Source organism: Leptonychotes weddellii, chromosome 10, assembly GCF_054177405.1.
Source record: "Leptonychotes weddellii isolate Sample4059 chromosome 10, ASM5417740v2, whole genome shotgun sequence".
NCBI classification, from domain to species: Eukaryota; Metazoa; Chordata; class Mammalia; order Carnivora; family Phocidae; genus Leptonychotes; species Leptonychotes weddellii.
The window spans coordinates 91533515-91559511 of NC_138378.1; the positions used below are offsets into that span (position 1 = coordinate 91533515).

At 41.4% G+C, this 25997-nt stretch overlaps 1 protein-coding gene across 1 annotated transcript; it reads right to left on the minus strand.

Moving 5' to 3' along the window:
• Positions 1-340: 340 nt before the first annotated feature.
• On the minus strand, positions 341-25931 carry STARD7 (StAR related lipid transfer domain containing 7). The gene is made up of 8 exons (XM_006730987.3): positions 25167-25931; positions 14134-14342; positions 13739-13788; positions 12177-12287; positions 12014-12096; positions 11455-11554; positions 4573-4657; positions 341-3724 (listed from the first exon to the last, which is right to left on the minus strand). Exons 1-8 carry the CDS (start codon positions 25484-25486, stop codon positions 3540-3542), a joined length of 1143 nt encoding a protein of 380 aa, XP_006731050.1. The 5' UTR covers positions 25487-25931; the 3' UTR covers positions 341-3539.
• Between the last annotated feature and the right edge of the window lie 66 nt (positions 25932-25997).

The window sequence follows — 25997 nt, forward strand, 5'->3', positions numbered from 1 at the left end:
GTCGGGCTCCCTGCTCGGTGGAGAGTCTGCTTCTCCCTCTCCCTCTGCCTGCCTCTCTGCCTCCTTGTGCTCTCTGTCAAATAAATAAAATCTTAAAAAAAAAAAAAAAAAAACTCTGCCTCTGCCCCTCCCACTCATACTCTCTAAAAAACAATTCGTTAAAAACAAAGAATATTAGATACTATGTTATTTATGTGCTACTAGTTAGTATGGTTACAAGAACATCGTTATTGTAAAAAAGCATACCCGTGTTTAGGGGTGAAATATTGTGGTTTGCAACTTATTTTCAAAAGGTCACGAAAACTACTCAGGCTACCATAACAAAATACCATAGACTGGGTAGTTTAAACAACACAACTTTATTTCTTACAGTTTGGGAGGCTAAAAGGCTAAGATCAAGATGCTGCCCAATTCTGTTCCTGGTGAGAACACTCTCCTGGCTTGCCAACAGCTTCCCTGCGTCCTCACAATGGTGGAGAGGGAGAACAAGCAAACCTCTGGGGTCTCTTCTTATAAAGGGATTAATCCCATCATGGAGGGTTCCACCCTCACCACCTCATCTAAATCTCATCACCCAAAGGCCCCATCTCCAACCCTATCACACTGGGCATTAGGGAGACACAGTTCAGTCCACAGCAAAGTGTATATATAAAGACAAAGCACACACCATAGCAAGTTAACAACCAGCAATGGTAGGGAAAGGGTATACAAGGTTTTATTTTAATTTTTCAAAATAGAGTTGGGAGGACTTTTGAAGCTGCTGGTGACATAAAGCCTGGGAAAAGGTTAGGGTCACATGAGCACTGTCTTCAAGAATGTGAAGTACTATCCCATGGAACATTTTTCTTGTGTCGCTCCAAAGACAGGGCTTGACCCGCTTGACCCACTGGTAGACGATGAGGTGGCACATTTAGTCTCCACGTAAAGAACTTCCTGAAAGACACAGCTGTCCAACAATGGAAATGTTGCTCTCAGAACTCAGATGTTTCTCAGTGGAAGTGTTAATACAGAGCCTAGAGAACCACATCAGGGAAGCCATGTGCATGGGCCTCTGTAGCAGGACGGAGGCCAGAACCACCAACTTTCCAAATTTAAGGTTATACAGACACATGTGCACCCATAAGCATTACAACGTCTAACAAGTAATCTACAAGTACAGACAGCTTTCCAGTGATTACCTTAGAACAATTTGGAGAAAAGAGTTTTAATAGTTCAGGTGTACATTTGTGTTCACCTATTGTTTCCCACAGGCAGAATCACACATAAACTCAAAATTCAGGTTATGCTCTAAAGTAGCTCTAATATATCAATTGCCTTGCAACAAACTGACACTCTAGCAAAACTGCCTGTGTGACCCTACTTCCCACCAAGTCAAGTGGGGTTTGAGCTCACCACCCTCCCTCTCCAGCCAGAGCCCTGGTCTGCCTCCTACCCTATACCTGGCTTGCTCAAATCCTCTCCCCCTTTCCTTGCTCCCTTTCCAAGTTTCACTGTCAGCAAAGCTCAAACACTATTTCCTCAAGTTGATCCTTCTTTAAAAGCAAAGGATATGGGTTAACAGATCAAGACAAGGAAATGGAAATAGATGGGTTTGTTTTCAGTTGCCAAACCGATCACCTGGAAAGGGCTCATGGTCAAGGCAAAGTGGTTAGTTGTGTGTCAGCCCTACCAAGGAAGACCACACCCTGCTACTTCCACGAGCCAACCCTGAGTAGAAACACTCTTTTCAACTTTCTGATCAGGAAGGAACAATTAGTCCAATATACAAGATTTCCCACCACCACATGTCCAAACACAAACACTCTTTTGTACCAATCTTTATATATTTATTCACACATTTGATAAAAATGTCACAGTTAGAAGTGAAATCATTACAATGTCGTAAGTGACTGACCCCAACTACAGAGTCCAGTTGCCAAAAATCAGAACATGAGCAACACACAGCTCATTAACACCTGCGCACTCACACACTCTGCCCACACCCATCCATGCCCCAACAATCACAGGTGCTAAGTTCAGACGTAACCCAGGGAAACTTTCCCTGGCTTCTGTCAAGTCCTGGGGATGAGAAGAAAGAAATGATCAATGAAAAAGAAGCTGGGACCGGTCGACATTATCTTTCTGTTCTGCCAGCCACTCAGAGAAGTCAAGACATGAAAAGATGGGTGCAGTTATTTCCTTGGCACAAAACTTAACAGGCAACAAAAATGTCAAGGGCTTTAAGTCAGTCTGAGGTTTAGATCCCCCTTTCAACACAAAAGGGCAGCAAGTAGGGAAAAATCCAGCCATTAAATTCTAGGGAAAAAAGAGGAGGGAGTATTGAAAACTTGATCCCTATTCTCCTGTCAGATTGCAACATGACCAAAGCAAAATCAGCCAGGCCAAACTGATAACATCTGATTGTGACTTTATCCAAACAGTGTAGTTTGCTTTTATTTTAACTCTGAAGAGAGGAAGAAAAAATTTTCAGAGGAACAAGAGGGTCAGATAAACCACATCCCCATTATATTAGTATTTGGGGGAAGATTACATCTATTTGTTCACACGGCTTGTCTACAGCTCTGAGAGCTCCAAGGGAGTGGCCCAACCCCCATTCCTCTGCCTTTAGCCTTCCAAGATGGACAAGTCCTCAGCATCCAGTCAAACCTGAAGTGTGAAAAATAATGCCTGAATCAAAATGGTGTTTTCCATACAGTGGGACTATGGAGAAATCCTGTTCCATTTCCCAATTCCTACTTGACACAAAGGTTAAAAAAAAAGAAAACCTAAAGTGTGAATGTTTTGAGAATTGCCATTAACCCTATCAAAACACTGATGACACAGAAAACCACCATCTGAAAATACTAATTTCCCAGTGTTCTTGGTGAATGAGCTAAGGAAGGAGGCGATGATCCAAATTAATATAGTCCATGAATACAGAAGAACTGACCAATGCAAAAGAAACTGCTTTGGGTAGGGCGAGTCAATAGGGTAGTACTGAGAGGCAGAGAGAAATTTCTTGGTACAAACCTGATGTCCCTAAGATAGAAGCAGGGTGAGGTCAAGGCACTTACACTGCCAAACAACAGTTCACGTCCATTCAACACTAGAACTGTTACCAAGAGCACTCCCCATGACCCCTCACTGAAGACTCAACCAGCCAACTGCACTTTCCAGTTGGACCTTCAGAACTGAAGGAAATTCCAAGTGCTGCAGAACCAATGGTGGGAACTGGAATGTTGGCAGAGGAAACCACTCAGAGGAAGCAAAAAGAAGTTGTCCCCTTCTGGCCTGAGGTGAGGTTTGTTCCAGATTAGCTCAGTGAAATACTGAATTTCAAGATGCTTGGCCTGAGAATATGACAACGCCCCCATGGATGCCTCCTTCTTCTGTTTTGATAAAGAGCAATAAGGGCTCTGAATGAAACTGGACACCACTTACTGAGTTATCTTGCCCTGGTGGTTACAGCAGACGCCTTCGAATACATGTCCCTGTTCTGTAGCAGATAAGGGACTGAGACAGGGCTAGAAGCAGCCTGTCCCTTCTTATCCCAAAGCCCTTCAAGCGTACTCGATCCGGGCAGGGCCACAACTACCCTCATTCTTCCGCTCGGAAGATGGGGTGGTAGCCTTGGCTTCACTACCGGTTTCCAGAGGCTTAGACGAGATATAGTCCTTTACTTTGATCTCCATGTTCTTGGCTTTAAGAGTGGCCATGTGCAGCTTCTCCAGGAAATCTGGCATGCCTGGTGGGAGAGGGGGAAATATGGGTAGGCTGAAATACAAACCAACAGTATGCTCAAAATTAGACGGCCTATTTCTTTCATGGTAGGGAGCCAATTCCTTCTTCTAGAGATCACAGCCTGATTGACAACCTGAGTGATAGCTGCCTCCCAAAATGCATGGGAAGTGAAAACAATCCATGACCTTTGAGATCCTCAGAAAAGGGGTGCCAATCAAGCCAATAAATCCCCAAAGGCTTTTAGGTGATTAAAATCACTTATCAGTAGCACAGCCTAAATATCTGCCAATTTTATTTAGACAAATATCAAACAGAAACACCTAATCTCTCCATTCTCCCTCTGAGGTATCAGAAGCTGCCTACAGAGAAGCAGAAGAAAGAAAATCACATGAGAATGCCTTTTAAAGCAAGGAATTGGAACAAAAAGGTGCAGTTACAGCTGTGATGTGTAGCCTTTGTCAAGACACATGGTGGCCCCCTTTCCCAGAATACTATCCTATAACAACCACATTTTCTACACTAGATTTTATGGCCTCCAACAGGATCTAAAAAGAAGAAATGATTAAGTGCATTAATGTACACAGTCCATATTTAAGGAATTAAGCAAATGTTCTCAAAACTCCCTTCTGGGCACATGTTGCTTTCTGGGATTCCACAATTTTCATCCCTCCAAAGCCCAGCTAGAGGCTTCAATATCTTTGTAATATTCAAGAATGGACTTGGAAGGATGTTTAATTTCCCCAGAAGTGCTCCCATTAGACAAGCACTAATCCTCTTGCTTGCCATTTAGAGCTAGAGAAAAACAAAATGCTCAACCCAGGCTCCAGGCCCTGTATACAAGTGCCCACTCACCACTGGAAACCATCCAGCTAACACAGTAGCGAGGAAACACAGTCTGGGGATTGTCACTGTATGTCAACAAGTAGTCAAAGCCATTCTGGAAAAGAAGAACAGCAAAAATAATGATACTTGAATTACCCACCATAGCTTCCATATCCAGTACCACAGAATAATCATGATGTGATTCTGGGGCAGACAGTGCCATTTTTTTACCCTGTGCAAAAAAAGAGTTAATACTGAAGACCGCATAGGTCGCTATCCACAGAAAGGCCAGCCTGCAAGGTTGACCCTCAGGTGGTATCAGGGAACTTGGCTCCCAGAGTATTCCCAGTCAACAGTGTACTGGTAAGAATGGCTCCCTGTCTCTTCTCTGTTCGTGCAAACATTACAGTTTATGCTGAATACCTGCTTTCTTTCTGGCACATCAGGGATTTTGGTATATGCTATGTAGAGGATCCCTATGTGACCAGCCCTCAATAAAAATCTAGGGTGCTGAGCCTCTAATGGGCTTCTCTGGGCAGAAACATCACAGACATGTTGCTTTTTTAAGATTTTATTTATTTGACAGAGAGACACACAGCGAGAGAGGGAACACAAGCAGGGGGAGAGGGAGAAGCAGGCTTCCCGCTGAGCAGGGAGCCCGATGCGGGGCTCGATCCTGAGCCGAAGGCAGACGCTTAACAAGTGAGCCACCCAGGCGCCCCTTTGTTGCTCTATTTTTGCTGCTGGAAGGAGAATGTGCTCTGTGTGACCTCTCACAGGAGATAGAGCAGGAGGAAGCCTACATGTGGATTCCTACAGGCTCTGCCTCTTCCCTTATGATGCAGCTGTGTATCCTTACTACATGACTAGAACACATCTTAGTCAAGAGTACAACTATATGCTGAGTCCTATGAGTCCTTCTAGCGAATTTTCAAATGTAGGGTGTTCTTGAAAATTCCAACACGTACCCTCAAATGTTTAACGCTCTTAACCTTTACCAAAACGGTATAAACTCTACTACTACTACTACGACTAATAACAGCAAATATTTATAGAGCACTTAACAGCGAACTGCTTCCAACTTGGGACAATCCTGTAACGTAGGTACTGTTACCTCATTTTACAAAGGAGGAAACTGAGCACAAAGAATAACTTTGCCCAAGGTCATCTACATACTCAATGACAGCCAAGATAAACCCAAGATTCTGACCACAGGGATTATGCACCCACTCTTTTTGGCTCAGCCCTCTCATTGCCTATTACAGTGAAGGACAAGGAATTAAGGAGATTTCCAGGTGTCTTGATCCTACGAGAGATCTGAACCAATTATGATCCACAGAAAGGGGTACGAGATAACCACTTTTATGTCTGCACTTTTTAAAGCAGACTGGCCACAACTCCACCTGGCAGAACTACAACTTTAAATTCCCATGCTTTTACTCCAAAGTCCATCTTCTTTTTCCCCTGAATGAATTGTTTAATCTTTTATTCATTCACTCAACATGTATTTAAATGTCTGCCTCATGTCTGGCACTGTATGCTAGATACTTAGAGCAAACAAAAATGTGCTAGTCCCTGCCCTCAGGAGCTTTCAACCGATAGAACAGATGCCATAACAGAGACACAGAATCAATACTACGGAAGTAAAGAGAAAGGAGAGGGGCGCCTAGGTGGCTCAGTCGGTTAAGCATCTGCCTTCAGGTCAGGTGATGATCCCAGGGTCCTGGGATTGAGTCCTGCGTTGGGCTCCTTGCTCAGAGGGGAGCGTGCTTCTCCCTCTGCCTACCGTTCCTCCCTGCTTGTGCTGACAAATAAATAAAATCATAAGGAAAAAAAAAAAAGAAAGGAGAGGTAAAACCTGTACAGTGGAAACATTAACACTATCCACCACAAAGGCTGGCTGTAAATGAGTTAATACATATAGAAGATTTTATTCTTCCCATAAAACACTTGGATTGGGAAGTCAAGAGATCTGGGTTCTCATCCACCACTGCTTATATTTTATTTTTTTTTAAAGATTTTATTTATTTATTTGACAGAGAGAGAGACACAGCCAGCGAGGGAACACAAGCAGGGGGACTGGGAGAGGGAGAAGCAGGCTTCCTGCCGAGCAAGGAGCCTGATGCGGGGCTCGATCCCAGGACCCTGGGATCATGACCTGAGCCGAAGGCAGATGCTTAACGACTGAGCCACCCAGGCACCCCACTGTTTATATTTTAAAAAAGGAAACCAGGGGTGCTTGGATGGCTCAGTCGTTGAAGCGTCTGCCTTCGGCTCAGGTCATGATCCCAGGGTCCTGGGATCAAGCTCCCCGTCGGACTCCCTGCTCTGCGGGAAGCCTGCTTTTCCCTCTCCCACTCCCCCTGCTTGTGTTCCCTCTCTATCAAATAAATAAATAAAATCTTAGATAGATAGACAGGTAGGTAGGTAGGTAGGTAGGTAGGTAGATAAATAAAGGAAACCAAACAAAAACAATTATTACCCATTGGAAGAAGGAAGGAACAGGGATATAAGCAAAATCACTCTGAATAGTTATTATTTTACAGATTTGACTTTGGAAGCATAAGTTTCTTTCATAATTTAATAAAACAAAATTAAATTTAAAAAGCAGTATCTAAAAATCGAAAGTAAAATAGAAAACAAGGAACCTAACTATGAACTGAGTCAGCAGGAAAAAGCACAAAGACAGCACCTATTTCAAGTAACTTTAAAACTCAGTATTTTGGTGGGGGTTGGGTGGCTCAGTCCTTAAGCGTCTGCCTTCGGCTCAGGTCATGGTCCCAGGGTCCTGGGATCGAGCCCCACATCGGCCTCCCTGCTCAGCAGAGAGCCTGCTTCTCCCTCTCCCACTCCCCCTGCTTGTGTTCCCTCTCTTGCTGTGTCTTTCTCTGTCAAATAAATAAAAATCTTAAAAAAAAAAAAAAAACCACACACAGTATTTTGTACACTGCGTACACATCCTAAGGATAAAAAAAAAAAATACAAATTTTAAATCACCATCACTGGTGATCTTGGTGGTATTATTCTGAGGCTGGTGTGTGTGTATTTCAGGTTAAAGCCAATGAGTAGTTATGCTCAGGTGATGAGTTGAATTTTCCAGCACAGGAAAAGATGATAGATGTAAGATATAAAATATAAATAAAAACTTTCCAGTCTGAAATATGAATTAAAAATATTAGCACATGCTTAGGATTTATCCTTAAAACAAATAAGCAACATTTATTACTTAGTTCTAGCTTCAGGCCTAAAGACAATGAGCAAGCCAATAGCTATGAGTACTCCTAGAAGCCAAATTCTGGTATTTATTTTAAAGATTTGATTTTTTATTTTATTTTTTAAAATTTACTTATCTGAGAGAAAGAAAGAGAGAGAGAGAATCTCAAGTAGACTCCCTGTTGAGCATGGAGCCTGACACCGGGCTAAATCTCACGACCCTGAGATCATGACCCGAGCCGAAATCAAGAGTCAGACACTTAGCCAAATGAGCCACCCAGGCACCCCTAAAGATTTTATTTTTAAGTGATCTCTACACCCAACATGGTGCTTGAACTTACAACCCCAAGATCAAGAGTCACATGCTCCACCAAATCCTGGTTTAATTTAAATGACATCTTCTTAAAAGGAACCAGGGCTCCCTAAAGAAATGCTAATTTCCAGGTTTACAGCTAAAACTATACTACAAGATGAACCTAGGACATCTTATAACACCAGAAAACAAGAGAGCCCCTGAGGTCCAGTCAAAAGGACAAGCCAGTTAAAAGGAGGCTCCTAATGGCCAATACTGGGGCAATTTGAGTGTCAGTAAGAGTAACTGTAATGGGGCGCCTGGGTGGCTCAGTTGGTTAAGCGACTGCCTTCAGTTCAGGTCATGATCCCAGGGTCCTGGGATCGAGCCCCACATTGGGCTCCCTGCTCCTCCCTCTCCCACTCCCCCTGCTTGTGCTCCCTCTCTTGCTGTCTCTCTGTCAATTAAATAAATAAATAAAATCTTAAAAAAAAATAACTGTAATGGATTAGAACTAACCAAACATGTTAAAAACTGATATACCTATAGAAGTCTTCTATTGGTTCTTCTATAGCAAAGACTAATGGTATTTCTTTAAAACAAAAACAAAACTTAACCTTTGGAGGATCCCTGGTTGAAAGAACCAATTCATTATTTTCAAACTCATAAATAAAGGAAACAAAGCAACCATTTCTCTTACTTCTCTTTCCTATGTAAACTAAAGGAAAACAAACAGTTGGTGAGAAAATTTTTCCTTAATGTATTTTAATAAGTGGAAATAAATGAATTACAGAATCAGCATTTTGTTATACCACTAATGAAATAATGGATCTGAGCAATAATAATTTCTAAATTCACAAAGAAAGAGACGATCAAACATCACCTGCCTTCTAATAAAGTGGTCTTGCCCAAAACAACCAACCAACCTGAATCTGTTTAAGCCTCAGGTTTCATCAATAACTACCAATACCCAGGAAATAGAGGCAGGGGACAGAGGAACATGTTAAATAACACTATAGATACAATGGGGAAACACAATCATCAAGATCCAGGACAAAGAACCCTGCTTCTTCAACAAATACAACTGCAAAAAAAAAGAGGGGAAACTTACTGACTTCAAAAGACTCAAGAGATAGTATGAACAAATTTTAGTGTCTGGGTCATATTTGGGTCCAGATTCTAATAAACCAACTCCAGAAAAATTTCATGGACAATCAGGAAAATTCAAACACTAACTAGATTATTTGATACTAGGGATTATTATTAGGACACTGAGGTTATGTTTTCAAAAATCTCTTCAAGATAAACACTTAAGTATCTATAGAAGAATTCTTCTATAGTGAAGCTTGAAACTGCTTCAAAATAATCAGGACAGCAGGAAAAGGAACATGAAAGGATACAGATAAAACAAGTACGGCCATGAGTTGATGACTGTTGGAGCTGGGGATGGATACAGAAGGTTCATTATACTATTCTACTTCCTTATCTTTCATATACATTTCAAATTTTCCCTAATAAAAAGTTAAACAAAACACCATACCTTGGCTCAAGGATCCCATCTGGCAGTCCAAATGCAGCCACCTGGTTTTCAAGTACTCTCTGTACATGGTCAATGTAATTTATCACTCCTCTGTAATCTCAACCGTCCTTTCTAAGTGGTGACTCTCTGAACATATTCATGGCTCATTCCTGTCTTGATCTTAGGTATATCATGTCCTCTACACATCCTGTTGTCCTCTATCCAGTCTGCCTTTTCATAAGAATCAACTCAAATCTTACCTTTTTCGTAAGAGCTTGCCACAAATATACTAAAAGAATTTTACAGATAACTCTTACTGTTCCCCCACCTCAGCTGAAAAATTATTTATTTTATCCCTACTTAGATGCAACACACTCTGCTAGGTGCTAAACGATGCTTTAGCTGCTTCATGGTCACAATTTCTAAAGGTAGCTATGCTGGAACTCAATTCAGTTTTTTCAATTGGAAATAAATGGACAACGTCCAAATTTCAAAAGCAATGTAAAGGAAAAAAGTGAGGCCTAAGTCTGCCTCCCACACTATCTCCAGCCTGACCTAGGCTCCCCTTCATAAAGGGGACTAGCCATGGACAGTAACCTTGCTTCTTTTCGATCTTCTAAAGTAAGGACTTTCAAACATTTTTAACTATGACACACTGTAAATAATACTTTTTACACTGCAACCAGTTCTCCCTCTCAGCCTCCTACACACACATTCATACGTATTTATCTAACTAAAGTCTCATGAAATATGCTTACACTCAGATGATTTCTATTCTATGTATTCTCTCTTTTTAAGCTGATCATAATGCATTAAAATAGTTTTGTCTTCCACTAATGGGGAGCAATTTGAGGTTTGAAAAACACTGCTCTAAAAATACTATACAAGTAAACACACAGATCTCCCTGTTAAGAGTCAAACACCACATTGACTGAAATGAACCACCACTTCTATCATATTTAAAGTCCCACTTCAGGCAGTATAAATAGAACAACTTGTTGAAAACAAAACCATACTAAAGTACACAATTCATACACCACGAAAACAAAAGTAATGGGGAGAAAACGAAGCCTTTAGTTATAAAGTGAAATACAACTAAAAACAGCAACCAGTGGAGTATGTAAACTCAACAGAAATTTGGCTAAAAAAATTAATAAAACACTCCCTAAGTTGAAAAAAAAATATTCTTCTCAAAGAAAGGTCAATTTTATTTTTATTTATTTTATTTTTTTTAAGGATTTTATTTATTTATTTGACAGAGACAGAGACAGCAAGAGAGGAAACACAAGCGGGCGAGTGGGAGAGAGAGAAGCAGGCTTCCCGCTGAGCAGGGAGCCCGATGCGGGGCTCGATCCCAGGACCCTGGAATCATGACCTGAGCCGAAGGCAGACGCTTAACGACTGAGCCACCCAGGCGCCCCCAACAGAATTTTAAAGAAGGCTGAGAGGATTAGTCTAACCCTCTCATTTTACAGATAAGGATACAAAAGTCCAGAAAGGTTTTAAGTGTTCTGCCCACTGTGGTGAAATTTTGATGGAAAAGGTGCTCCCTTCAGTTCCTAAAGAATGCTGCTAACCACAAGCCAGTCTTCTCCTGTCTCTCCCACGAATGGGAGTCAGTGGGTCATTAGTCTCTGCCCTGGGGGATCTTCCAGGTATATCACCCAATAGCAGTGGTTCCCAAACCAGGAGCATCAGCCTCACCTGAGAACTTCTTAAAAATGAGAATTCTTGGGCCATACCCAAGCACTGTATGTTAACAAGCTCCAGTGGACTCTGATGCATGCCAAGTTTGAGAACCACTGCCCTTCTCAGGTCAGACAAAAGGCATTCCTTGAGAAAATCCCAAAGCCACTACACATCCTCTCTTGGATGATGTAAAACTCACCTCATCAAATGACTTGTGGGGACGGATAACCATCTGGGATTCATACGATCTGACCCTTACAAATTCTGGAGACTCTGGAACACTAGGGTGCTCCACAGCACTGGTAAGGAGAAAAGTTAAGGAAATTCTTAGTAATGTCTACAAATAAGAAAACAGCATGAGAGCTACAGTTAAGAGGAAAATCTAAAAAGCTGGCTCTAATTTTTAAAATAAAACAGAAGAGTCACTAAAATGAATTAATACAAACTAGGTTCTAAAAACAAAGTGAGTTTCCTTGGTGATTCCTGGCTCACTAGGCTTCGTGTTGAAGAAAAGAGCACTTCTTTTTTTAATTATCAACACTAAGGAACTAAAGAAATGGTTTAATGAAAAGCGTACATAGATCCCTTCAATCTTCCTAGACTGTGGTCACCAGTCACAGCCCACTCATGTTCTAGCTGGGATGGATGGGGTCCTAGCATCACTCATAACAGCACTGAGAACATGCAAACTCCCACCAGACATATATGAAGGACACAGTTAAAGGAACTCAGCAGGAGCCACAGGTAACCACACATACCGTGACACCAACACCATCACATTGTTTTCCTGATCCACGCTATACCGTCGAACATAAACATAATCCCGAGAGTACATCGGATACTAAAGAAAAGGATAGGCAGAATTAGTGTTATGCCCCACGTGGATGTGATAAAAGTAAAAACAGTAGTAAAAATACTCACAGGAAAATGGGTTACCCAGTGAAGAACCTCAGAACCACTAACCACATCCCTCTCAATCACTTCCAGCTTGATTACCAGGGCATCCCACTTTTTTCTATATTCTGTATCCAGCTGCAGAAAGAGAAAAGATATGAAGACCCAGGTAATCCAAAACAAAGTTGCAGAAGGCTTCTCCAGATGCTTGGACCTGACCCAAGGACCTTATTCTGAAACAGTAACCTGACCTAAAAGTGGCAAAGTGTGAAAGACAGGGCTGTGTTTACTAGAGATAAGTCTTTTAAAATCCTTTCTTATAGGCCAATAGCATTACCTTGAAAGTTAATATTAAAAAAAAAAAAAGGGCGCCTGCGTGGCTCAGTCATTAAGCGTCTGCCTTTGGCTCAGGTCATGATCCCAGAGTCCTGGGATCAAGCCCCCCGTCGGACTCCCTGCTCCACGGGAAGCCTGCTTCTCCCTCTCCCACTCCCCCTGCTTGTGTTCCCTCTCTCACTGTCTCTCTCTCTCTGTCAAATAAATAAATAAAATCTTAAAATAAGACAAAGCAAAGGAAAACATAAGAAAAAAAACACTGTGATAGACATGTCTCAGGAAAATGTAATAGGTAGTGATATAAACGTGTAAGGGCAAAACAATTTTTTAAAGTTTTAAACAGACAAAAATACCCAAAGTATGAGCAGACACCTCACACAAAGAAATGCAAGTAACATATTTTTTAATTTCTAGCATGACTAGTACGTAGGGAATTTCGAAATAAGACGTATCATATACATCCAAACCAACCAAATGAATTGGTAAAATTCAGTGCTTGGGGGGAAGTGTGCACTTGCGTATTACTAGAGGGTGTTACAATCAATTAGTTCCAGAAAGCCTGACAAAACAGTGAAATATCCAGGAAGGAAAATAATTTTTTTTATAGAACTCTGGGTGATCCCATCTCCCCTTTTCATACGTTTCCCAAGGAAGAAAGCAGTCTTCGAAGAGATACTCTTCATCTTTACTAAATAAATACCTTCACTATGGAAATGTTCCAGATTCCTAAATCCTGACTGGATTTGTACTGAAGAGGAAAATGCTACAAAGGACATCATTGGGTCAACAGATAAAAACCAGAATACAAGCAGAAGATTACATAAGAGCTGCATCCATGTTAAATTTATAGACTTTGATAATGACACCATGGTTAAGAGAATATGTCTAATTTTAGGAAATATACATTGAAGGATTCTGGAATAAAGGGCCACATATGTAACTTGCCCTCAAAATTATTTAGGAAAAAATAACTATAAAACCTTATAAAATATACTAAAAGCACTCAAATACATTCCTCTATTTAATCTTCCCAAGAGCCCTGTGAGAGGACAGAATTGGTCTCATCCCCACTGGACAAAGAATGGTAAGCCCAATGTTTACCCAGATGCTATCTGACATGAGATGAAGGGTACAGAGACAGATGGATGTACTGAAACCATGTCTTCTGAGTCAAAGAAATTATTCATGTGGACAGTAGTTGAGTGGATTTCTAGGCTTAGAAGCTCCAAATCTGAGAAGAAAAATTTACTCACCTGAACATTGAAGAACTGCCGAGGTGTCACATCTGTGTAGGTTCCAAAAACTAGAATGACAAGAAGAACAAGAGATGTCTGCCACACCCTCATCACTCACCTTATTCCTATCGCTTAACTGCATTTCAATTATAGAGTACTGACAGATCTTAAAGGCAGATTCAGAAACTAGACGTCATATGGGGCAGCAAAGTAAGACAAAGACAACCTACAGCAAAGTATAGTAATAAAGACACTGAGATGCTTGTCATCTGGGAGAAGAAAAACAAAAAACAGGAAACCATGGCAAATTTTCTGAGCAACAACCAGAACAGTTTAGAGAGTATGAAGAACACAAGTCCTGCAAATCTGGGCAATCACAGAAAACACCTGCAAGGCAGCCAAGCTGGGCTCACCTCTGTACTGGTAAAGGTGGGTGCCTGTAATAGGGCGCCGCCAGAGCTTAAAGTGTTTCTTATCCATCACCATTTCCCATGGCTGTTCTTTGCCCCCTGAATCTTCATTTCCTTCTCTCTGTGATTTTGGTTCTGGAGGGTGGCATTCAACTCCAGAGCGCTGAAACATATGTGACATTTCCTCCAACCGTTTCATTTCATCAACAGATCTGCAAAAGGAAAAAAAATAAAAGGAATGGTGCAGGTGGTTGTAGTCAATCCTTGTCCATACACTGACTTGTATAAGAATGGTGTGGGTTGGGGCGCCTGTGTGACTCAGTTGATTAAGTGTCTGCCTTCGGCTCAGGTCATGATCTCAGGGTTCTGGGATATAGCCTGCATCGGGCTCCCTGCTCAATAGGGAGTCTGCTTCTCCCTCTCCCTCTCCCACTCCCCCTGCTTGTGCATGTGAGCTCTCTCTCAAATAAAGAAATCTTAAAAAAAAAAAAACAAAAAAAAAACAGTGGTGTGGGTTTAAAACAGTATAAAGTGTAGTGAAAACTCGAGTTCCTGAGTTTGAATCCCAGTCCAACATTCATTAACTAAAACACTACTTAGTCTCTATTCTTAATCTGTAAAATGAGGATAATAACAAGACCTACCTCAAGGGTTGATTATAAAACTTAAACAATTACATATTTTCCCTCTTTTAAAAATGTAATTCACATTCCATAAGAATCATCCTTTTATAGTTTACAATTCAATGTTTTTTAGTATACTCACAAGGTTGTGTAACCATCACCACTAATTCCAGAACATTTTCATCATCCCCCCCAAAAACCTATACCCATCAGCAGTCACTCCCTAGTCCTGCCTCCCCATAACCTCTGACAACCAATAATCTATTTTCTGTCTCTATGAAGTTGCCTATTTTGGACAATTCATATAAAGAGAATCATACAATATATAGTCTCTAGTATCTGGCTTTTTTCACTCAGCATATTTTCAAGGTTGATTCATGGTATACTTTGTTCCCTCTTTTTCTGGCTGAATATTTCACTGAATGGATATATCACATTTTGTTTATCCATTCATCAGGTGATGGGCATTTAGGTTGTTTCTACTTTTTGGCTATTATGAATAATAATGCTACAAACATTTGTGTAGAAGTTTTTATGTAGACACAGGTTTTCAGTTCTCTTGAGTAGGTTCCCAAGAGTGGATCTGCTGGGTCATAGCAACTCTATGTTTAACCTTTTGAGGAAGTGCCAAATTATTCTCCAAAGCAGTTGCACCATTTTATAGTCGTAACAATATATTAGGGTTCCAACTGCTTCACATCCTTGCCCACACTTGTTATTAGACAATAACTATCTTCCGGATTCTAGCAATTCTAGTGGGTGTGAGAAGTATATTTCATTGTGGTCTTTGATTTGTATTTCCCCAGTGACTAATGATGCTGAGCATATTTTCAAGTGCTTATTGGCCACCTGTGTATCTTCTTTGGAGAAATACCTATTGAAATCTTTGCCTATTTTTAAATTGGGTTGTCTTTTTATTGTTGAATCGTAAAGAGTTTTTATATACTCTGAATAATAGTCCCTTACCAGATATGATTTAAAAATATTTTCTCGCATTCTGTGGGTTGTCTTTTCACTTTTTTGATAGCGACCCTTGATGAACAAGTCTTTAATTTTGATGAAGTCCAATTCATCTACTTTTTTGATTACTTATGTTTCTGTATTACAGCTAAGAAACCCATCACTTCCTAATCCAAAGTCATAAGGACTTACATCTGTTATTTTCTTCTAAGAATTTTTAGTATTAGAAAAGAGTTTTAGTATTAGTTTACACTCTGATCCATTTTGAGTTAATTTTTGTGTATGGTGTGAGGTAGAGGGTCTAAACTCATTATTTTGCATGTGCATCTCCAGTTGTCCCAGTGCCATCTGAAGACTATTGTTTCCCCATTGAATTGTCTTGGCACTTTTGTTGAAAATCAATTGGCCATAAGCTTAAGGGTTTATTTCTAAACTCTCAATTTTATTCCAACAATTTATAGATCTATCCTTATGCCAGTACCGTATCATCTGAACTACTATAGCTTGCTATTAAGTTTTCAAATCAGGGAGAGGAGTCCTCCAGCTTTGTCCTTTTTCAAGACTGATTTGACCATTCTGGGTCTTTTTCATTTCCATCTAAGTATCAGGATCAGCTTGTCAATTGGCACAAAATAGTGTGCTAAGATTCTGATAGGGATTGTGTTGAATTTACAGATCAGTATGACTAGTATTGCCATCTTTACAATATTGTCTTCCAATCATGAACACAGATCTTCCATTTATGTGTTTTAAAATTTCTTGCAATGATCTTTTGTAGTTTTTAGCAAAAACATGGAGTACAATGTTGAATAGAAGTGGTGAGAGCAGACATCTTTGTCTTATTTCCTGATCTCAGGGGAAAAGCTTTCAGTTTTTCATCACTAAACTGTTAGCTGTGTTTTTTGTAGGTGCCCTGTATCAAATTGAGGAAGTTTTGTTCTATTCCTAGTTGTTGAATGCTTTTTATTTTTTTATCATCAAAGGAGGTTGGACTGTCAAATGCTTTTCTGCATATACTGAGATGACTGTGTGGTTTTTGTCCTTTATTCTATTAAGGTATTGTATTAAACTGATTTTTATATGAACTAACCTTGCTTTCCTGAAATAAATCCCACTGTTCCTATTCCTTTTTATATATTACTGGATTCCATTTGTTAGTATTTTGTTTAGAACTGCCTAAAGCTTTAAAACATTCAAGATATTTATTATTATTAAACATTCCATATATTTTTTGTGTTGTTTTATACCTTTTAGGGATGTATACATATAAAGACAAAGGAATACAATACAACTAACTGGGATAGATAATCTGGGGGACAGAGAAGATTTCAACTGGGCAAAGGTAGAGAGGAGGCTTTATCTATATTTTATTTCTTAAATATAACTATTTGGGGGTGCTTCGGTGGCTCAGTCAGTTAAGCAACCAACTCTTGGTTTGACTGAGATCATTATCTCAGCATCCTGAGATGGAGCCTTGCATAGGGCTCTGCACTGAGCAGGGAGTCTGCTTGGGATTCTTTGTCCCAGCCTCTCCCTCCCCCTCTGCTGCATGTGCGCTCTCTCTCCTTTTAAAATCAATAAATAAACTCTTTAAAAAATATATAACTGCATTTGTAACATTCACGTTAAAGTCTTTTTATATATCTGAAACATTAAGTTGTTTTTTTTTTTTTCTAAAGAGAGAGCACGAGGGGGTGGGCAGAGGGAGAGGGAGAGAGAATCTTAACCTTACCCATATGGAGCCTGGTGAAGATTCTCTCTCCCTCTGCCCACCCCCTCACACACACCAGTGCTCTCATTCCCTCTTTCAAATAAATAAAATCTTAAAAACAAACAAAAAAACCATGGCTTGTATTTTCCCCTTAACCTTTAAATAGCAGTTAGGAAACAAAGATTGCTGGCTATCACATACAACTCCTGTTATTCAAGATTGAAGAAGACACTACTAATATACTCTGTCTGAAATGCCCACTCCTCTTCAACCTTCAAAAATACGTAAGGTTCAAGGTTAACTTCCAGGCAGAGTTGACCATATACATTTACTTTTATTCCGTACAGACACATATCACATTATATTATAATTAATCCATCTTTGTATCTGCCTCCTTTACTAAACTATGAATTCCCTATTGTCCCAGAATCAGTCTCTTTCATATCTGTATTTCCAGCTCCTAGCAAGTAAGTACCTGGTAAACATCAGGCACTCAAATGTTTACTGAATAAATTGAGTAAATATGAAAGTAGGCCCCAATAATTCAAGTTCTTATTGAAAGATTACATTAATACATTACTTTAAAAGCCAAAAATTCAAAGTCATACTGGTAACCCAAGATTAAAAGTTTAGAGCAACCCAAAGTAATGGTGACTATAAAGATCTGTGTTCCAGTCCTGACTCTGCCAACTGGCTGTGTGATCTTTTTTTTTTTTTTTTTTTAATTTTATTTATTTGACAGGGCGCCTGGGTGGCTCAGTTGGTTAAGCGACTGCCTTCGGCTCAGGTCATGACCCTGGAGTCCCAGGATCAAGTCCCGCATCGGGCTCCCTGCTCAGCGGGGAGTCTGCTTCTCCCTCTGACCCTCCCCCCTCTCATGTGCTCTCTCTCTCTCATTCTCTCTCTCTCTCTCAAATAAATAAATAAAATCTTTAAAAAAAAAAATTTTATTTATGTGACAGAGAGAGAGAGACAGCAAGAGAGGGAACACAAGCAGGGGCAGTGGGAGAGGGAGAAGCAGGCTTCCCGCGGAGCAGGGAGCTCAATGCGGGGCTCGATCCCAAGATCCTGGGAACATGACCTGAGCTGAAGGCAGACGCTTATCGACTGAGCCACCCAGGCGCCCCACTGGCTGTGTGATCTTATGCAAGTCATTCTACCTGTAAAGCCCTCACTTTTTCCACCTATAGTTAGGACATTATTTCTTGAAGGTTTCTATTAGCTCTAAAATTCCATTTCTCTGAATTTTAAACTTTGGACTTTGATGAAAATATTTATACAGGGGACATTTTGTTGTTTTGACTGCCCAAAATCTTGTCATATTGAGGAGAATCCCAAAATAGGTGGGATACAGCCCCCTCTCAAGCCCTAGCAGATAGAGCACAGCACCTAATTTAAGTGAGGTTAATTAGACACTTCTGGTAGAGGGTATGAATCTTGAGGAAATAATACAAGGCACAGGATCTTTTGGAGATTATTCTCAGTGATTTTGAAGGAGTTGAGTGTCCAGCAGTGCAACCAATCTAGGGAAAACAAAACCAGCAACACTGCCCTGAGGAGATTATCCCTACAGCAGGTCTTGGCTGTTCTCTTGGCCAACCTGTATTCTGGCCTTCTTGTCAATGCCCTGAGTGACCTAACACCTTTAATTAATCCCTTTGATTAATGCCTTTCGGCTTAAGTCAACCAATATCAGCTTCATTTGCAACGAAGAACCCTAGCCAATACAATTTATACTGATGTTCTGATGAAAAAAGTTTAACCATTTTTTAATTTGAATTAAAAATTGCAAAACAGGATTCACTGCTACCACTGCAAACGCATATAGAAATAGGGAAGGAACTTTACAATACACAATAGAATCTTTCATGAGAAAGCAAAAGGAAAACCACAGCTAGACTTGCTTAGAGAACAATTCAGGCATCACATGGCACCAATTATGACACTTTTCAGGACTAGTAAGTCATTCTTCAATAAAAATTAAGCACCATCCTTGAATGTCATTCTTATCACATAATGAAGAAGGGCAGAAATGCCTTATTAAAACTACATCAGAGGGGCGCCTCGGTGGCTCAGTCGTTAAGTGCCTGCCTTCAGCTCAGGTCATGATCCCAGGTCCTGGGATCGGGCCCCACATCAGGCTCCCTGATAAATGGGAAGCCTTCTTCTCCCTGATAAATGGGAAGCCTTCTTCTCCCTCTCCCAGTCCCCCTGCTTGTGTTCCCTCGCTCGCTTTGTCTCTGTCAAATAAATAAATAAAATATTTAAAAATTAAATAAAATTACATCAGGGACTCATAAAATTACACGGTAGTAAGATTTTAAGAAAATTAAACTATATGACTATATGCAGTATTTTTTTTTATTTTTTTTATTTTTTAAGATTTTATTTATTTGTGAGAGAATGAGAGACAGAGAGCATGAGAGGGAGGAGGGTCAGAGGGAGAAGCAGACTCCCTGCTGAGCAGGGAGCCCGATGTGGGACTCGATCCCGGGACTCCAGGATCATGACCTGAGCCGAAGGCAGTCGCTTAACCAACTGAGCCACCCAGGCGCCCTATATGCAGTATTTTTAATGGCCTGCTAAGGTGGTACAGAGCTTCAGACCCACTGCTTAATCAACCTCTCCTATATAATTAAAAGGTCACTAGATGGCCTTGATTAAAATTATGAGACTAAGTCCCCAGAGGGGGAGAAAAATGTCTTGTGAAGAATGACATTCATTCTTGAAATAACACAATCTAAATGCTGACCCAAGACTGCATCATGAAATGCAAATGATTCTTGTCCCCAGATTCAACAACCTCTGAAGGGTCTCAACTTCTAAATGCTGACATAACAGACATAATTAGCACACAGGTGCCCAAAGTGGGCATGTATGTGGAAGAAGAAAAACCTCTCACCATACATCTCTTTGGCCTGCTGCGCCAAATCTTGTTTGGACATGGTGGATGTCTAAACCTTGTTATCAGAGACTTAAATAATAAGAAAGGACAAAAGAGATTATTCCCAAATAGTAACAGCGGATTAGTAAGAGGATCAAGAAAAGACACCCAATGCTTCTCTTTCTCCAAAACTAGTCATTTCAATATGTGAGAAAGGCTGGCCTTAAAGGTATGGAAGCCGAAGGCATAAAACTATTAAAACAGAGTAATAAGTATAACCAGTTTTGGCTCATATAGGAAGGAGGTCCTGACGTTAGTATACAGAGTTTGATATAAAGGTCCAAAATGATTCAAATGAAGCCATCCCTGTAATTAGTAATTTCAGCAAGACAACTGCCTCATTTCACATAATCCCTTCCTTAAATTCCAAATCACTGTCAAAGTTAGGGACTTTCAAGTATAACTCATGAGACATAAGGAATACAAGACATCAGGGCGCCTGGGTGGCTCAGTCCTTAAGCGTCTGCCTTCAGCTCAGGTCATGGTCCCAGGGTCCTGGGGTCGAGCCCCGTATCAGGCTCTCTGCTTGGTGAGCCTGCTTCTCCCTCTCCCTCTGCTGCTCCCCCTGCTTGTGCGTGCTCTCTCTCTGTGTCAAATAAATAAATAAAATCTTAAAAAAAAAAAAGAAATACAAGACATCAGCTAGTTCATTGCAATTCTGGGCCAACTGGTTAATGGTAAAATAATGAAGACAATGTAAAAAATTCACGTCAGGTTTTATGTAGTTCTGATGATCTAAGGTAAAAAAATCTTTAAGTGACAGTGGCAAAAAAGAAAAAGGTTTTTTTTTGTTGATCATTTATTTAATAACATACTGAAAAGTTAAAATTGTTGTATATGCCCTGACAGACAAAAATGGGAAACAACAATTTTCTTTATGAAATTTACTGGCACTTATTTACTCAAATTTCTGGAGCAATGGACTGTAACTTTTTTAAAAAGAGGAGGGGCTAATGGAACATTTTCCCCTAGCCTTTCATATTTCTTAACTTCCTTCCTCTTTTTGTTCCTGTAACTTTTTTTTTAAGATTTTATTTATTGGGGCGCCTGCCTTCGGCTCAGGTCATGATCCAAGGGTCCTGGGATCGAACCCCGCATCGGGCTCCCTGCTCGGCAGGAAGCCTGCTTCTCCCTCTCCCACTCCCCCGCTTGTGTTCCCTCTTCGCTGTGTCTGTCAAATGAATAAATAAAATCTTTAAAAAATAAAAAATAAAAGATTTTATTCATCTGTCAGAGAGAGAGCACACGTACGAGCATGCACAAGCAGGGGGAGTGGAAGACAGAGGGAGCAGACTCCCCTCTGAGCAAGGAGCCCCATGTGGGACTCAATTCCAGAACTGTGGGATCATGACCTGAGCCGAAGGCAGACTCTTAACCAACTGAGCAACCCAGGCGCCCCTCCTGTAATTTTTTAATGTTCCAAAACAATAAAAAATTACTATTGTATTTTTCCATAAGATTTGCCTTGGGCTCAAAGGACGAGTGATTCTGTACCAAAAATAGTGACTGAAAGTTATTCTGTTTGACTTAAGTGAAACCAATTGGGTAAGAATCCTAGACCAACCATTAAAAGACCTGATTTCTACACCTGTCCCCCATCAATCAAAGTCACTTTGTACAAATTACTTCTTTTCTCAAATTTTCTTCCTGTTGCTAGATAAATGAGATTCTATTTGTGAAGATGTTCTTAAGCACAAGAGAACTGAAAGTAAGGTTATTCCTTTTCATTCTGAATAGTACTCAAATAACATAAGAAAAAACACATACCACATTAAAGCACACATTCAAAGATAGTACTAGGACAAGACGGTACAGAAACAGCACAGAAAAACCAAATGTTGTGATTTAGTGGCCATGGTACAATCATGCTCTTCTTCCATTATACAATGGAAAAAAAAAATGCACTTGTCCTGAGGCACATTCAATTGTGCTCCATTATGGAAGCCACCCAAAATCCTTTCACTAGAACAAAATCTAAGATGTTCTAAACCAGGGGCCCCTGGGTGGCTCAGTCAGTTGAGTGCCTTTGGCTCGGGTCGTGGTCCTGGGGTCTTGGGATCGAGCCCCGCGTTGGGCTCCCTGCTCAGCAGGAAGCCTGCTTCTCACTCTGCCCCTCCCCCTGCCCGTGCTCGCTCTCTCTCAAATAAATAAAAATCTTAAAAAAAAAAAAAGATATTCTAAACTAGCTATGACAACCTCAGCAATGACTCCTTTTTTTTTTTTTTTTAAAGATTTTATTTATTTATTTGACACAGAGAGAAAGACAGCGATAGAGGGTACACAGCAGGGGTAGTGGGAGAGGGAGAAACAGGCTCTTGGCTGAGCAGGGAGCCCGATGCGGGGCTCGATCATGACCTGAGCCAAAGGCAGACGCTTAACGACTGAGCTACCTAGGAGCCCCAGCAATGGCTCCTTTAAAGTAAACTGAATACTTAAGCAAAGAAAATTAACCTGAATCCGAAATATTTTATTCAATAAAAGACAAAATATTAGAAACATGAGAAACCTACAGAACCACTTTACAATCAAGATACAGTTAATAGCATATCTGTCGCCCTAGAAGGTAACAAGCATTTTTTTAAAATCCGCAAAATGGACACCATCCAATTTTAAGTATATGACTGAATTCAGGCTTGAACTGGAAAATGAAGTGTAAATGAAAGCCTTTGCTAAATAACAACTCTGGAGGATCAAAAAGGCACCTTATGTGTTCTGCCTGACCTTAATCTGAGTTTATGATATTCCCAAGTGGGTTAACAGAGAGCAATACCTTTTCAGGAGTTGGATTTGAATAAAAAATGTTTGAAGTGCCCCTAGGTTTCAGAGACAGCCCAAAAAGGTAAGAGAGGGAAATAGAAGGAATATGGGGCCTGGTGATCAACTGGTCTCTTTCTGCCACAATGGGTAGTAACTACTGACTCAAATGTTTACCACATTCATTTTTTATCTCGTTTTTTTTTTCTAGCTCCTGCTAATGGCAGACTTACTAAACAGAGGCTCCAGGATATACTATCCATAAAAACACATGAAGTAAGCCAAAGAATGTCATCTACCACCTAGGCCCCCAACACTATTCAATTCCCACCCAAAAACATCTTCCCTCTCTTTTGCACCAGGTAGGCCTTTTCTGGTCTTTCTCCTCTTCCTGGGAATTTTCCTCTCAAATTTGACTACTGTGGAACACGGCTGTTTCATCATCAAAAACAGAATGAAAATTCAAACAGTTAATTGATAATTTAATTTAAAAGTTTTCCTCCCATAAATATTCTCACACCTGAACCTGTTTCATTAGACCAATGGACAAGTTGCAAAATACTAACAGAAATTGGGCAAACTCCCTATCATGCTTTATTATATTAACATTTTTGTGAATAAGATTGTTATAGTTTTTTGGTTTTGTTTTTTTTAAAGATTTTACTTATTTATTTGACAGAGAGACAGACAGCACAAGTAGGCAGAGTGGCAGACAGAGGGAGAAGCAGGCTTCCCGCTGAGCGGGGAGCCCGATGCGGGGCTCGATCCCAGGATCCTGGGATCATGACCTGAGCCGAAAGCAGCCACTTAGCCGACTGAGCCACCCAGGCGCCCCAAGAATGTTATAGTTTTAAATTTATATCCTCAAGGTGGACGTTTAGTCACTAGTAAATCTTCTATTTACTTATATACTAATAATATCTACTAATGCAAGAATCAGAAAACCAGTCTAGGACCAACCACCTATTTTTGTAAAGTTTTATTAGGAAACACAAATTTAGGAGGAAGCGAGAGCAGTTTAGGAACATCGGTTAAAAGGAAAGAGAGAGGGGCGCCTGGGTGGCTCAGTTGGTTAAGCGACTGCCTTCGGCTCGGGTCATGATCCTGGAGTCCCGGGATCGAGTCCCGCATCGGGCTCCCTGCTCGGCAGGGAGTCTGCTTCTCCCTCTCCCACTCCCCGTTTGTGTTCCCTCTCTCGCTGTGTCTTTCTCTGTCAAATAAATAAATAAAATCTTTAAAAAAATAAATAAAATAAAATAAAAGGAAAGAGAGACATCGTAAAGTGAGAGCTAAATCAAATCAGAGCTAAATCATGACATTACTTGAAAACTGTTAAAAAAAAAAAAAGAAAACTGTTAAGGGCTCAGATTTAAAACCACAGATTAACAAATTCAATCAGTGGTACTGCATTTTTTCACACAGAAGTTTTGATGATGACAGCGTGATTTCAGAGCCTAATGAAACAGTATTTCCTAAGTTCTAGCTAAAGCAGCAAAAATCTGACCTAATTTTTGCAGGTTAAAATGTCTGAGCCCCTGCTTTATCTGAGGAAGACAAAAATCCCTTCCAGCCACAAGAGTCACGATAACAAAAGAGCTCTCCCGGCATTTCTCACGAAATCCCATGAGGAATGAAGTAATTTCATAATTGCATAACCATACCCTTAGGTCAAATTTAAAACCTATTTTGAGTTTGCACCTTTCTGGATGAGTTAGAGATTACGTGAACAATGGGTTACCTTCAATATCTAATGTATTTTTTACAACGTTATTTCTTCAGTGTCACGCTCCCCTATTCAAAGTCTTCCCTCCTACGCTAACCTATACTTCGTTATTTCTAACCCGACAAGTGAAATTAACACAGAGAGGCAATAAAAACGTGATTTGCTAAAACAGGATCAAGTTACTGCAACGCCACTTCAAGTACCACCGGGTAAACGCGAGACACTGAGCCAAAAGGCAGGCCCCAGGGTTCGACGTGCCAACCTCCCAACCTGACCGGCCCCCACCCCAGCGAACACAAACGACTTCGCCGCATCGCTCACCTCTGCAGCTCCTCCTCCTGGATCCTCTCCTCGTCCCACACGAACACGCCAGCGAGCGCCGCCATCAAGGCAGAGGCATGGCCAGGGCGGCCTCGCAGCCGGCGCCAGAGGCGTCCGAGGAGGACGCGGCGCGAGCTCTCCGAGTAGAGGCGGCCGTACAGCTGCGCGATCTGCTGCGCGCGCCGCACACGCAGGCCCGTCACGAAGCGACACTGATTGGCCAGCAGGGCGAGCAGGCCCCCGCCCCGCGCCCCCGCGCGCCCCACCGCCGCCGCGCCCGCCAGCCAGGCGGCCAGGGCCGGCGGCCTCCGCAGGAACATGTCGTCTGCGCGCGCTCCGCCCAGACTCCCCCTTACTCACCACCCCCCCCGCCGCGCGCCCGGAGGCGAACTAGGCCTCCCTCAGAGGGCAAAAGGAACGAGCCCTGGAAGGCGCTGCGGCCTGATGCCAAGTGCTCCTAACTGGCCGACCCCGAACTCGTCTCACGATCTAACAGGCTTTTCATCTCTCTCTGCAGCAACCGCTGAGGAAGAGTCCCCTTTGCCGAGAGAGTCGGTCATGGCACAGCAGCGGGGGTGGCCCCGCAACCGCTGCCAAGAGGCGTTCGTACGCTAGGGCCGCGAACCCGACGGACCGACGCCGGTCAGCCCCGTTGGCCCCCTGCCTCCTTGGCGTCCTCAACCCGGCTCCAGGGCTCGTGGTGTAGAGCGCCTGGGAAGCAGCGAGGTGGGCGGCTCAGTCGCGGCAGCAGGTGAGGTCCCAAGCGTTCCGCGTCCGCCACATGCGCTGCTCGCCTACAACCTACCCTCTTCGCGGCCGCCCGGGTCCTGA

What these genes read in the sequence shown, in the direction of transcription:
- STARD7 (XM_006730987.3), bottom strand. Translation starts at nt 25,486, where the DNA reads ATGTTCCTGCGGAGGCCGCCGGCCCTGGCCGCCTGGCTGGCGGGCGCG. An exon ending in GTGATGGTGTTGGTGTCACG is followed by an intron (nt 11,555 to 12,013) that starts GTATGTGTGGTT and finishes TCTCCTTACCAG; the next exon opens with TGCTGTGGAGCACCCTAGTG. An exon ending in TAGCTGGATGGTTTCCAGTG is followed by an intron (nt 3,725 to 4,572) that starts GTGAGTGGGCAC and finishes CTCTCCCACCAG; the next exon opens with GCATGCCAGATTTCCTGGAG.